Source organism: Ailuropoda melanoleuca, chromosome 4 (assembly GCF_002007445.2).
Source record: "Ailuropoda melanoleuca isolate Jingjing chromosome 4, ASM200744v2, whole genome shotgun sequence".
Taxonomy (NCBI): domain Eukaryota; kingdom Metazoa; phylum Chordata; class Mammalia; order Carnivora; family Ursidae; genus Ailuropoda; species Ailuropoda melanoleuca.
In genome coordinates, this window is record NC_048221.1 from 52,099,184 (window position 1) to 52,113,386 (window position 14,203).

At 47.7% G+C, this 14,203-nt stretch overlaps 1 protein-coding gene across 4 annotated transcripts in view; it reads right to left on the reverse strand.

Moving 5' to 3' along the window:
- Positions 1-203: 203 nt before the first annotated feature.
- The window catches only part of RAF1 (Raf-1 proto-oncogene, serine/threonine kinase), a 78,910-nt gene continuing 64,910 nt past the window's right edge, over positions 204-14,203 (reverse strand). For all 4 annotated transcript variants that reach the window (XM_019801842.2, XM_011227520.3, XM_019801843.2 and 1 more), the window contains 8 exons: positions 13,935-14,052; positions 6,121-6,205; positions 5,177-5,353; positions 3,589-3,635; positions 2,171-2,289; positions 1,695-1,826; positions 1,433-1,567; positions 204-1,240 (listed from right to left, as the gene is read on the reverse strand). In XM_019801842.2, the coding sequence (XP_019657401.1) occupies positions 1,097-1,240; positions 1,433-1,567; positions 1,695-1,826; positions 2,171-2,289; positions 3,589-3,635; positions 5,177-5,353; positions 6,121-6,205; positions 13,935-14,052 (957 nt within the window). In that variant the 3' untranslated portion in view covers positions 204-1,096. The remainder of the gene's footprint in view (positions 1,241-1,432; positions 1,568-1,694; positions 1,827-2,170; positions 2,290-3,588; positions 3,636-5,176; positions 5,354-6,120; positions 6,206-13,934; positions 14,053-14,203) is intronic.

The following is a 14,203-nucleotide window of genomic DNA, read 5'->3' on the forward strand; positions in this document are numbered from 1 at the left end:
TGACCTAAGAGTGCTTTTTGCATAATTTTTATAGTTAGTTAAGTCTTTAGTGAAGGGTGACAGCACAAAGGCTGATTTAGATTCCTTCCCAGCAGAGGCTCTGGGCCCATTTCCTGCTGCTTGTCTTCTTGCTCCAGGAGAGATGAACAGATGGGGGAGTTCAAGCTGTGAGCTCAGTAGAAGGAAGAAACAGCCATTAAACCTACATTTAATTTATTTTATTAAAATAACATAATTGAGGAACCATCAGATAACTGTATTTTGTCAGGCGCAATAAAAACAAAATTAAAACCCAAATCATCAAGAAAACCTGTATTCCTGGCTTCCTTGCATCCACATGATGTGACTGAAGAGAGAGGCTGGCCCGGTGGCCCCGCCCCACAGGGGCAGCTCCTGGAAGACAGATTCAGCGAGATGGAAGACTGCTCCCCGACAGGGCGAAGACTGGGAGAGGCGGGCCAAGCGCCTCTTCTGGAAAACCGTCCCAATGCACTGGAGACCTCCAAGGAAAGGAAGTGTCCCCAAAGTCAAGGTCCATAGTACCAATGCTCCCTCAGGCGGCTGTGGTCTCTCGACAGTCCTGGGCTGTTCGGTGTGTTATGTGCAAAACTACCTGTTTGACGCCACACCACTCTCTGAAGAACAGTTCTTCCCATGACAAGCATTCCTCCTAGGAGCTGATATCCACAATCCACATGTCCACATCAGGGCTGGTTTGTCTGCTACCTTCATTTCCCCTCCGAGTGCGTTTTCTTGCCCTAAAAAAAGTACTCGTTCGGCCAACAGGTGAGGCCCCAGATCACGTACTGCCATTGGGCAGCCGTGGGTGCATCTGGAGAAGGCTCTCGGCTCAAGAGCATAAGGGATGCAGGGAGGGAGCAGGACAAACCAGCGTTTCAATGGCTTCCTTCTCCCAGGGCCAGAAAGGGTAGAAAAGAAGGCAACATGAAGTTAAGGCCCTGTGAGTAGTCTAGAAGGTCCTTAGCAGCAGCTTCTCTGAAAATGAGCTCTCTGCCTCCATCGAAAGGGAGCAGAAAGGTGGTGCCTGCTGACTTCCCTTCCTCCCCTGGTGGCCTGAGTGCAGGTGCAAAGTCAGCTAGAAGACAGGCAGTCTAGGGGACGTGGTCAATGTGCAGGCGTTGATATCCTCAGTGTGGGCCGCCCGGTGCAGGGATGGCTCAGAAGCGCTCCGGTTGATTTTCGGCAGAGAGTGTTGAAGCAGCTCAATGGAAGACAGGATCTGAAACGAGGCAGTGTCGTTAGGTGGCCCTGGTGTCACAGCAGGAGCAGCAGCTTTCAGTGAGGAGCCCAAACGCATGCCCTTCCCACCCCACCTACGGCACCTGGTGGAGACCGTGAGCCCACCTCCCTCCTCATTTCTATTTAGGATCTCCTACTTGAATCGGTTCCTGTGCCCGGAGCCAAGTCTTACCTGGGGAAAAAGAGGCCTCTCTTCCTTAACCTTCTTCACACAGTCGGCTACGAGCCTCTTCATTGCTTTGGGGCAGTTCTTATACAGCTTACTGAGGTCTGGGGAGGCGTACCCTCGGCCCACCATGAAGATGATCTAGGAGGAAATAGTTGAGGGACTGGGTGGAGGGACAACAGTGACAGCAGCGACTTCTAACCCTCCTGCTGCTCAAACTGGCTGGAGGCCCAGAGGCTTCCGCGCCAGTCAGCACCAGGGCATGTACCTGATCGCGGTTATTGATGTGGGAGTAAGGAAGCTCCCCTGTCATGAGCTCGTAGAGCACAATGCCGTAGGAGTAGACATCGGACTGGAAGCTGAACGGGTTGTTATCCTGCATTCGGATCACCTCGGGGGCCTATAGGGACAAAATGCATTCATTCATCACCATCTGGACCCCACAGACATCCAGGTGCCAGGTTGTTCCTCCCCCGGGCACGAGAGTCTACAGTCTTCCCCGCTCGGGTCAGGCCCACACAGGCTCAGGAGGCCTGGTCTCCGGGGCCCAGCACCTATGCCCCAGCCTGGTTCTGATCGCCAGCTTCCGGGAAACCCACATTTGCCTCGGGCTGTCTGATGTCACGGAAGGCCTCACTGAGGTATCTGGACATTGGGGGAATGTCAAACGCTTAAGTTTGCACAGAGACCTCCAGGGCACCCCTTCTGCCCTGCACCCTGCTCATGGGAGCCTCGCCTCCTCACCATCCAAAGGACGGAGCCAGTGGGTTGTTCAACCTGCTGAGAACCGCTCCAGCGTGACTTTACTGTTGCCAAACCAAAATCTCCGATTTTCACCGTCAGGCCTTCATGGAGAAATATATCTCAATGCTTGTTAAGGACTCTGGTTTCAAAAGAATGGTCAAGTTAATTTTGAAACACTTCCTGAAGGTCTTAAGAGCACAGCATCTCTCTGCCTCCTACCTGTCCCCAGCCTTCTCTGCACTGGTTTGCTTGGATTTCTTTAGTTTTAAAAGTGCTTCTGAAAGGCCCCTTCCTCCAGGAGGCATGCCACAGTTGCTCAGGGTGCCAGATGATTTGGCTCCGGCCAAAAATAAGGCAATTTCCCCGTGCTGCTTCTCCCTGTTTCCACATCTAGGTGCCAGATCCCTGGCCTTCTGACCTTCCCATATAACACAGGTGCCTTAAACCCCGAGATTTCTAAGAGCACGGGCTGCCAGTGTGCTCCTTGGGGCCAGGCCTGGCCGGTGATGGCTTATATTTGTGTCTGCCTGCTTTGTGCCCTCAAATGACAAACCTGTGAAGAACAAAATGGCACATCCCTCACTGAGCACTGAATACTGTCCCAAGATTTCTCACTAGAAGAGGTACCGCTTGGTGACTTCAAATCAGGACCAAACTCACCTCATTTCTGGATAAAGAAGTCAGGCAGTTTAAAGCTGACTTGGGACCTGCCAGTGCCCAGTAACATGTACCTCCTTCAAATCTGCGGGGTTTCCGCTCACGATGGGACACGTCACTCCCAAAAACCCATCACTAAAATGTATCCCATGCCTCCGACATGTGGCCACATCCCACATGTCACGGTTATTGATGTGGGAGTAGGCCACAAAGGCCACATCCCACGATCCGACTCAACCCAACTGTGCTCCTCTCACTGGCCAAGAAGCAGAGTAGGGATGTACCGCCATTCACACTCCTCTCAGAGAGAAAGGCCGCAGGCCGGAGGCACATGGACAACAGTGACATTTCCTGCCCTACAGCACAAAAACTCCATCTGCAGTTCCCTTCTATAGGAACAGTCTCAGAAAGGGGAAGGGCTGGTTCTGACACTGACCTCCAAAGAAACCACTTCTGTACACCGAAGACAATGTTTAGTAGTCACTTTGACAGTCTTGAAACATCTGGCCTGCAGCTACTTTCTGACCAGATACACACTGTCCACATGCTAGAAATAAACATGAAAGACAAAAGCCCCATCCCTCCAAGTTAAATTTAATAATGAAGAGAATAAAACTTTCAAGCATAACCCAAACATGTATCTCAACTTTTGTGGAAATCTTTCCAAAGTCACTTTTGCTGGGATAAACTTTAAAAAGTCTCCCTTCTGTTTTTCTAAATTTAGAACTGAACAGTCAAATGAAACAACCATCAAAGGATACTGTTGGATTTCATGTCTCTGTGGATGATGTTCTTTGCATGCAAATAGCTGTGAAGGGAAAATAAATCTATTAAAAACAATCTGAGGGACATGGGTAGAAAGCAGCTTCAAATTACAGCTAGGATGGAAGCCACCTGAACGCCTGTCACCCGATAAGGGGCTACAGGTGGGGACTGGTGGGTGCTGGTGCAGGCTGGGCCACATGGGCCTTTACCTTAAGGTGAGGCCACAGTGAGTGAAGCATCACTTCTACTCAAAGTAATTCTGATAACCCAAATGTCCATCCACTAATGAACGCATAAATAAAACGTGGCCTACCCATACTGTGCGATATCATTCAGCTACAGAAAAGGATGAGGTACTGACACATACTACAACACGGATGAGCCTCTCAAACCCGTTACGCTAAGTCGAGCCAGACACAAAAGACCTCATCTTCTTCCTACTTGAGAGCAAGTGAACAAGTGGGGGGCAGGGAAGCAGAGGGAGGACAAGCAGACTCCGTGTAGAGCACAGAGCTGGATGTGGGGCTTGATCCCAGGATCCTGAGATCACGACCTGAGCTGAAACAGAGTCGGACACTCAACCGACTGAGCCACCCAGGTACCCCGACCTCATCATCTTTCTTGACAAATGTTCTAAAATTAGATAGTGGTGACATCTGCACAACTCTGTGAATGTACTAAAAACCACTAAGTTGTATGCATTTAAGGACTGAATATATCCATAATTTTTTCTAAAAAGTAATTCTTTTTTTTTTTTTTAAAGACTCTATTCACTTGAGATAGCGCGCAGGCAGGGGGAGCGGCAGGCAGAGGGAGAAGCAGGCTCCCTGCTGAGCAAGGAGCCCGATGCAGGACTTGATCCCAGGACCCCAGGATCATGACCTGAACTGAAGGCAGATGCTTCACTGACTGACCCACCCAGGTGCCCCGACCAGTTGTTTCTTAGAACGTATAGAATGTAAATTCCATATGAATTTCAAAACTAGACCATGCGATTCTAGAGAGCATGTGCAAGCACAGCTGCGGCTCGCGCCTCCAGACGTCGGGGCTGAGGCATTCCCGCTCTTCCACATAAGAGGGTACCTGAGAGAGAGTGTCACACACACACATACACCCCTTTCACAGAGAACTGTGTTCAAGCAGAGACTCACGGGTAGTGTTATGTGCAGGTGCTGGGGTGACTTTAAAGCATTGTCCAAAAGGTAAATGAATTATCCAAAACCATCTGCTCGGACCCTGCCGTGGACGAGCACACGTGCCACGCGTCAGAGCACGCGTTCCCGCAGAAGGCAGCGCCGCGGCTGTCCAAGCAGAAGGTTCGGAGCCCACGCTATGCTCTTGGGCGTCTGGGTGAATTCTGAGGGCAGTGGCTCCGACCTGAATCTAAGCCCCAGGGCGGGCCGCCGCAGCTCGGGCGAGGAGCCCGGAGCGCGCTCTCCTTCGGCCCACCCCAGAGGCTTACTCTCCGGCCGAGCAACATCACAGAAACCACTTAGCCGACTTGGCTTTTTCCTAACTCAGGTCCCGATGGAAGGCACGCGGATGCCGGGACCCCAGACTCTAGTCAACAAGCCGTCTACTCACTCCATTCCCTGAGCAGTCTGGCGGGCGATGTCAATCAGCTGGAACATCTGGAATTTAGTTTCCTGGACATGCAGGTGTTTGTAGAGGCTGCTGCCTTCACACCACTGGGTCACAATCGCCAGATTGTCCTTTGTCATGTACCCCATAAAGAGCAGGATATTCACGTGCCGTGTTTTGCTACAGAGGGTTGGAGAAAAAAGGCTCTGACTCTTCAGTTGCTGCAGAATAGAGGGTCTACTCTGCTTTCGCACTGACACCAGATCCTGTCTGTCCTTGACGCCACCGTGCTTACAATCCGGGTGGCTAGCAAAGCAAACAGGTAAGATTGCTGATCATCGAGTTGGTGTTGTGACAAAAGAACCTCACTGTTATTCACTTCAGTGCCGGCCTTTAGAGAGAGGACATTCTCTCCCATCAGCGTGCACTCACAGTTCCTCCCGCAGGGGTCACGGGACCTGAATCTGCGGAATCCATCATTATTCACCTTATTCCTACAAGTCTAAATAATGACTCAAGGACTTAGACGCTGAGGTTCTGGAAGTCCAGAACAAGGCAAACTGGCCATAAAAAGAGCTCTTGGAAATAAATGCAAAAATAGAACCTATTTCTCCCTATCTCAAACCAAAACCCAGAGAAAAACCTGGGCTGTTGAGGGCAGCGTGTCCAGAGATCTGGAGGAACGGAATGGGGGTGTCCTCAGCACAGGCGGCTCTCCTAGAGGTCTGACAACCACGTGAGCAGAAAGGAAACCTTCCACACCCTTTCACTGGTAAGGAAGGAGTTCCAGCCACAGGACTCTGCAGTGAACACTCACTAAGCACCAGTCCCAGCCACCGGCCCTCAGAGACCGGCGCACCAGCTGCAGCTCCTGCCCCCCACCCCGGCCACGCCCATGCCCTGCTCTGCCCCGCCGGGGAGGCTGCAAGGGCCCGCACCCTACTCACCGGAGGACAGCCACCTCGTTCCTGAAGGCCTGGAACTGCTCTGGGGTGGGGTCGACAACCTTTAGGATCTTTACTGCAACATCTCCTGCAAATTAGTTTGTAGTCAGTGCAATCAGGTGAATGACCTTATTTTGTTGTTTTTCACATACCCTAGTTTTGAGAAAGATAGTGAATCACTTATTCAGATAGCACATACCTACACATATGGAACAAACAGCACATTTCTAAACTGTTCAAGTGGCTGAAAAAGTTAAGTAAGTTCTACTACTATCCTTTCAATACCACCACACAGGCCTTGAACAGGTTTGGTTTCAACGGGCCTGTGGGGGTGGCAGTGGTGGGCAGACATGGAGGGGGCCAGCAGACACGGGGTCTTTGGGGCCAGGAGACAGGCCAGTTAGCAAGCAGTTGATGCCAAACTCAGCAGCCCCATTTTTTTTTTTCCTTTTTTGGTTCTGTTTTTTGTTTTTTTGTTTTTTTAAAGATTTTATTTATTTGACAGAGAGAGAACACAAGCAAGGGGAGGGGTGGAGTGGCACGCAGAGGGGGAGAGAGAAGCAGGCTCTCTGCTGAGCAGGGAGCCCACCATGGGGCTTGATCCCATGACCTGCAGATCATGACCTAAGCCGGAGGCAGACGCTTAACCATCTGAGCCACCCAGGCGCCTCTCAGCAGCCACATTTTTAGTGAGATCTAGATGGTGCCTTATACAAATTCAAAGATGACACTGAAATTGAGCTTCTTTGCCTTTAATACCATGAAGAAGTAATCCTAGTGATTCACACTGCTTGCTCACTGTGCCCTGGCACGGCGTGTGCCCTCACCGGCATTATCACCTTCAGTCCTCACAGCTGCCCTATGACGTAAGTACTGTTACCCTCATTTCACAGACAACCCAGAAGCTCAGTCACTGTCCAAGGTCATATGGCCTAAAACCAGAAGGGTTGGAGCCAAGATCAGAACCCCAGCCTGACTCCAATGGCTGCCCTTCTAACTTCCATACTGACAACAGTGTGTCACACTGTGAACCTTTTTACACAACCACAGAAACATCCAGAGATTGATTCTACTTTATGTGTGCTGCTGATTTAGAAGCCACTTTCAGAAGTGTTTCTATGCTGTATTTATAATAGTAATTATAATAAATTACACACAGCGCTGTAAGGACCTCGGATTTTCTCGGCAAATGAATTTTACTAAAACACAGACTTCTTAGGATCAAACAAAGTAGGAGTTGGTTGACGGCACCTTGGAGGTAACGGAATTCCTCCACTTATCAAACATGCCCCCTCGGCAGCACCCCCTTGCAGCCTCTGTGGGAGCATTCCTCACCTCACTTGAGAACCAACTGGTAAAGAGGTGGTTCTTACGACAGGTCCCAAACTGTTGCCCTGAGATCTCTGGTTTTATCATCTAGAGCTGAAGTCCATCCAGGGCAGGAGCCCATCCAATTCACTGGCACATGGATTTACCGAGGGCCCAGAGCGGCTTTCTATTCAGGAAGATGGAGCTGACAGACCATGCAGGCCCACCTAAAGTTCCTTACGACTGAGTAGGACGTTAAGAGTCTCCTGCAGAAGTGCTCTTTCTGGAGCAGTCTGAGCCAAGATAAGAATGCTGGGGGCGGGGGACAGAGAGGAAAGTAAATCTGTTTGCAGAGAGGATGTAGAAAGGTTTTCTGAAACAAATGGGATATAATCCAAGGGAAGGATTTAACTAAATGGGACAGGCCGTTCCAAACTAGATACACCAGGAACAAAGGGAAGGTAAGGGGGATGTAAGAAACATGAGCTGTGTATGGGGAACTCTAGTGTGAGATCTGGGCCCCTGCAGACTATGACGGAGGCCAGGAGTCTTGCCCAAAGAGCCTTGCATCTTCAGACAAGATACAGGCAACAGCGGTGACACTGGTGACAGGGGGGTGGGGCAAGAAACCCCAGGAAGGTGGGCTGATCTGACATGGCAGTCAACTGAGGGTGGGGCCAGGAAAGGACAATGCTGGTGGCCCAGGCACTAGACAGGGCTTTAAAGGGATAGGCCAGAGTGGGTAGAGGAAGACTGGGGGAGATGCTGGATGGGCCCTCAGGAGGGGATGCTCCTTGGGACCGTCCCTTTTTTACAGCTCTCCCAGGGGCGCGCTCCAGTCGTCACTGAAATCACCTTCTGTTTCACCCATTTCAGACCTGCTCATAATGTAACCTCAGAGCTCAGAAGACTCACCAGCAGCCAAAGCCTGCTTGCAGTGACTCACTCTGACCTTGCCGTCAGACGCACATCCTCCACCTCCGGCCTCTACTTTTTGGCAGCGTGAGCAGGACTTACTATCCCTGTTCAGAGTTCATATTCTCCTTGTTCCATCACCAGAGCCAGTTCAAATCCTCTCATCTTTCTAAACTCTATTACCCGAATCGACACTACGGCTCCGTGTAAGTCGTATCTGCTGTCCAGACCTGTGTCTTCATGCAAGTCACTGGCGGAAGACTGAATCGGGTCAAACCAGAGAGCCCCTATGGTGCTTACAAGGACCATCCTGCCTGCCAGCTCACGGTTAGCAGCTAGGATAACAGGCGATTCGCAATTTCTTACTGAAACCCAAAGGCTGTGTACTCCAGCATTCCCTCACTTCCATACAAATACTCCAGGCATCGCCGTAACAGGAATTCAATCTGCTAGGAGCGAGGGGCAAACATTATAGGAAAGTGGATTTCAACTCCTATAAAGAACGAACGGTTTTGTACTGGTAGGACTGCCCCGAACTAGAATGAGTTCTCCGGTAATAAGCTCCCCAGTGTTCTGAATTTCAGGAGAAGGCTCGCCAAGCCTCCTGAAGGTCTTGCACAATCTGAGACCACTGATTTCCAACATCTTTACGGGACCCTACAACTCCCCATCCCTGGACCTCACTCCTATTAGCTTCCTTGAGTTCCTCAGTCAGGCGGGTGGAGCACTTCGAACCCCCCGTTGCCTCTTCCCCAGGTACTGCCCAGGCCCTAGCGTCACGCAAGTGCTACTTCCTCAGCAGAGCCCTTCTCTATTAACCCACCAGAACTGGGCACGGGGCCTGCCACTCCATACCTGCTTTCCTCCATTTATTCTCTTTAGCACTTATAACACACTTTTATACTTTACTTTGCTTGGTTATTGTCCCCACCAGAATAGAAACTCCACAAGAGAAAGAATTTTTATCTGTTTTGTTCACTGCTTCACTCGTAGCCCCTAGAAGAATGCTTGGTACTAGAAGAATGTTCAGGAAACACCAGATAAAGAAACGAATGAATTCTACGGTGCAACTGTCCACAGGGAATGTTATGAACGGACAAGCTGTCTGAAGCTCTGGAGCAGTCCGTGCGGACAGCCGCTGGCACTAATACTAGGGACCCGGCTGCTCGCAGCACAGGTCAGCAGTCAGCTTCTGGCGGGGAAGCGGAGACTCGGTGCCCAGCTGGAGGCCCCCAGGTGTGCACAATCAGGTCTGGGCCTCCAACAAAGGCTGCTCTCCAACCTGCCCTGGAAGTCCTCGGGGCCAAGTCCACCACTCAAGCCCACCTCTCCAGCACTCCACGTAATAGACGTTTAGTAATACTGCTTATTGCTAATCTCTTCCTTTGAATATGTTTCTAAGATGACTAGAAAATTGTATAGTATTAACATTTTTTTTCTTTCTGGAATTATCCACACACCCTTATAATTGGCAATCTTATAACATAAAGGATGGTACTTCTTTCCTTTAGCAATATAAATGACAGAGGGAAATGGCCAGGGAACATGTCATGGAGGGTAGCTCGAAACAACTGCGGGAAGTAGTTACTCTTCATGACACCAGAGCGTCTTACCTTCCCCTAACAGTGAAGTCAGAGGCAAATGTACTACGAGTTAAGACACACTCCTACTGATTTTATCATGTTTTTAGTAAGATACTGGTATCTCATCAGCTGAAGAAGGAAGAGCTATTATCAGTCGGTACATGTGGAATGTTTTTACCTTTTTAAAAACACCCATTTCCTGTTTTAGATAACATTTAGGGTTATCTAAAACCTAATAGGTACATCGATGCTTTCTAGAACAGAATAGAATGAACACCACTCCTGCGCTAGGCTGGGATGGGGACCCAGACATAGTTTCCACCAGGGTGGTGGCCTCAACACTAAGCAGCCCGAGACCAGGGGCTTTGCTGCCTTCTCCTCGGGCCGTCAGTGACCGTCCCATCCCGGCTACGTCAGCGCTACTGTCTGCATCCCTGTTACTGTGTTGTTGACCATCTGCAGTGGCTGGCCAATCAGATCCCAGACTTAGCTCTGTGTGTGAGCCCAAGGACAGCTTCTTACACGAAGTAAGTGAGTTTTAGTTCATGGATCTGAGGCATCTATCTTGGCTGCTCTGAGACTCTTTCTACTTTCACAGCTCCTAGGCAGAATCAAGAATTTTAAAAATCACAACAACTGTAGTTTTTAAGAAATGGATAAAACATTATATTGTATACAGGAACCAGAAAAACAGCAACAACAAAACACACACACACACACACAAGCAAGTATAGCACAAACAATCCAGAAATTGTGGTTTCCCTGGCCCTCTTGTTTTATTTCTTCATTCACAGACCATGGCTTGCTTTCTGAGGGGCTGACATAAAAGTCCTTTGTTCCTTGCTCTTCTGACTTTTGAAACTTAGAATAAACTAGAATCTTAAAAGTATTAAATATGTTATCTACATTCTAACAGAAGTCTTTCTGGAAGTAACACTGTAACAAATACGTCCCCTTACCATAATCCAAAAGCTTCCAGAATTGAAAGAAAACACAGGCTCACAGGCAGTACTGTGGCAAATGTAACTAATGCTTTGAAAAATTATGAATCCCCCCAAATAAAAATGCTCAAGAAGAGGAAACTTAAATTTGAGTACAACTTAACTACATCTATTGGCTTTTGGCTGATGCTTTAAAAATGTGGTATAAGAATTATTAAGTGCAGGGGCACCTGGGTGGCTCAGCTGGTTAAGCATCCAACTCAGGTCATGATCTCAGGGTCCTAGGATTGAGCCCCACATCAGGCTCCATGCTGAGCAAGGAGTCTACTGGGAGAGTCTCTCTCTCCCTCTGCCCCTCTCCCCGCTCTCTAAAATAAATAAATTGAATCAATCTTTTTAAAAAAATTTTTTAATAAATCTTTTAAAAAAATGATTAAGTGCTCCTAATGGAAGCATTAAAAGCAATATGCACTGCTCCCTGCCTGTAATTACTAACAGCCTAGTCTCAGATACAGGCACTCGACCCCACAGATTGTGATGTTCTTCCAGAGGGCTGCACCAAAATAAAAGCTTCTGCACAGTGAAGGAAACTATCAAAGAAAACCTACCGAATGCAAGAAGGTATTTGCAAATGATTTATATGATAAGGGGTTAATATCCAAAATATATGAAGAACTCACACAACACCAAAAAGACAAATCTGATTTAAAAATGGAAAGACGTTCTAAATAGACATTTCTCCAAGGAAGATACACGAAAGGCTAACAGGTACACAAAAAGTTGCTCAATATCAGTAATTATCAAGGAACTGCAGATCAAAATTCAAAATTACAATGGGATATCACCTCACACCTGTCAGAACGGCTAGTATCAAAAAGACAAGAAATAACAAGAGTTGGAGAGGATGTAGGATAAAAGGAAACCCCGTGCACTGTTCAGAGGAACATAAACTGGTGCGGCCACTGTGGAGAACAGTACAGAAGTTCCTCAAAAGCCTGAAAACAGAACTACCATAAGACCCAGTAACTATACTGCTAGGCATTCACCCAAAGAAGATGAAAACGCTAACTTGAAAACCTATCTGCACCTCCACATTCACGGCAGCATTATTTACAATAACCAAGACATGGAAGCAACTTAAGTGTCCATCCATAAATGAATACAGATGTGATGTACACACACAATGGAGCATTACTGAGCCATTAAAAAAAAAAAAATGAGATCTTGCCGTTTACAACAACATGGACGGACCTAAAGGGTATTATGCTAAGTGAAATAAATCTGTGAAAGAAAAATACCATATGATTTCACTTACATGTGGAATCTAAAAAATAAAACAAGTGAACAAACAGCAAAAAGGGCAGAAACAGACTTAGCGATACAGAGAACCGGTGGTGCCACAGGAGAGGGGAGTGGGAGGATGGGCCAAACAGGTGATGGGGATTAAGAGGTATAAACCTCCACTTAGAAAATACGTAAGTCACAGGGATAAAAAGTACAGTGTTGCGGGCGCCTGGGTGGCACAGCGGTTGGGCTTCTGCCTTCAGCTCAGGGCGTGATCCCGGTGTTGTGGGATCAAGTCCTACATCAGGCTCCTCCGCTGTGAGCCTGCTTCTTCCTCTCCCACTCCCCCTGCTTGTGTTCCCTCTCTCGCTGGCTGGTCTCTACCTCTGTCGAATAAATAAATAAAATCTTTAAAAAAAAAAAGTACAGTGTTGGGAATACAGTCAGTAATAGCATAACACTGGAGGGTGACAAAGACGGCGCATACTCGGTGGGGTGAGCACACGTACAGGACTGTCACATCACTCACTATGTTGTACACTTGAAACTAACAGATCGCCTGCCAACTATACTTCAGTAGTAAAAAAGTATTTTAATTGTTTTCCTTTCTGAGGGAATCGCCAAGACATTTATGAGGTCTATTTGGGAAATATTCTGCAAGAGCATAAATTCTGTGTGACCCGGGGAGGCAGGCCAATAGTATATTAGATACAGTTTTCAAAGGAAAAGAAATGACACATTCAGTCCTATGCCAGTTTCCTTAAAGAACAAGAAATTTATCTACCTAGCTACCAGGGGCAAACCCATATATTAATTAACATAAGGAACTCAGAAGACTGGAGGCGTTTCTCAGTTTTCAACATCTTGATTTTAATGTTCTGTTCATTTGATGCTCTTAACTTCTCGCAATCTCTGCCCCTCCATGTATAAAGATAAACATGAAACCATCCAAACTAGAAATACACCTAGGCACTTTAGGGTTTTTTTGTTTGTTTGTTTGTTTTTTGCTTCATTAAAATGTGACTCTAGAAGGACACCTTTTGGGGAACACAGAGCATTTTCAAAAAAAAAAATACTCCCTATATTTGCTAACACCCTAAAGCGAGAGGCATTAAAAATCTGAGGGAAAAATGTAAGGTATGTTGCCAAAATACACAAGCTGTGGCCACAGATATTAAAATAGTACATTTCTTCCAAGTGACAAAGTGTTTCCATTACAATAAGAACACTAACACCCCACACAGATTCAAGAACGAAGTCTGTACGTTCCCTGCTTGATGGGGGTTCCCCACAACCAACCCAGGGCAGCGCAAGAGAACCTGCTTCTTGAGGCGCCTGGCTTTCCTGAGCCCAGCCGTGTGACCATGGGCATGTTAGTTCCCTGCTTGGGACCTCAGTTTTCTACACGCAAATCTCTAAGGCTCTTTCCAGCTTTCTGTTTCTAGAATCCATGCCCCCCTCACAGCAGCAGACTCTTACTCATCTAAGGAACTTGAAAGCATATCCCCTGTGCAGCTTGTATTTAATCAGTTCCTGACACTTGACTGGAGGGCTCAACTCTTGTTCACCAATTTCTAGGATCACCTGGAAACCATATCATACCAATTACAGCATCACTGAATCTAAAAAGAATGCTATGAAATGTCACTGAAATACTAAGTTCAATCTTGAGATGTAATCAAATAACCCTGAAGAGCAGCACCATGAGCGACACAGCAGTGAATCAATAGTAGCCCCTTCTTGGCCCTTTCTGGGCCTTGCAATAAAGGGAGTGCCCCAAACATACCGTGCCACTTGCCCTTATACACTGTTCCAAAGGAGCCTGACCCAATCCGAGTGGAGAGCATCACTTCGCTGGCTTCTATTTCCCAGTAATAGCTTGAATCTCTTTGTCCACGAGGCCTCTGAAACCAGCAGAGATCATTAACATACTCCATGGAATGGTAAAGCTCTGTTTAGTGAGGGTGTCAGAGAAAAGAACACCCCCAAATCCACTCACTCTCCTATCTTTTAAAGTTAAACACTAACTGTAATTCCAATTTTGATATTTTGAAA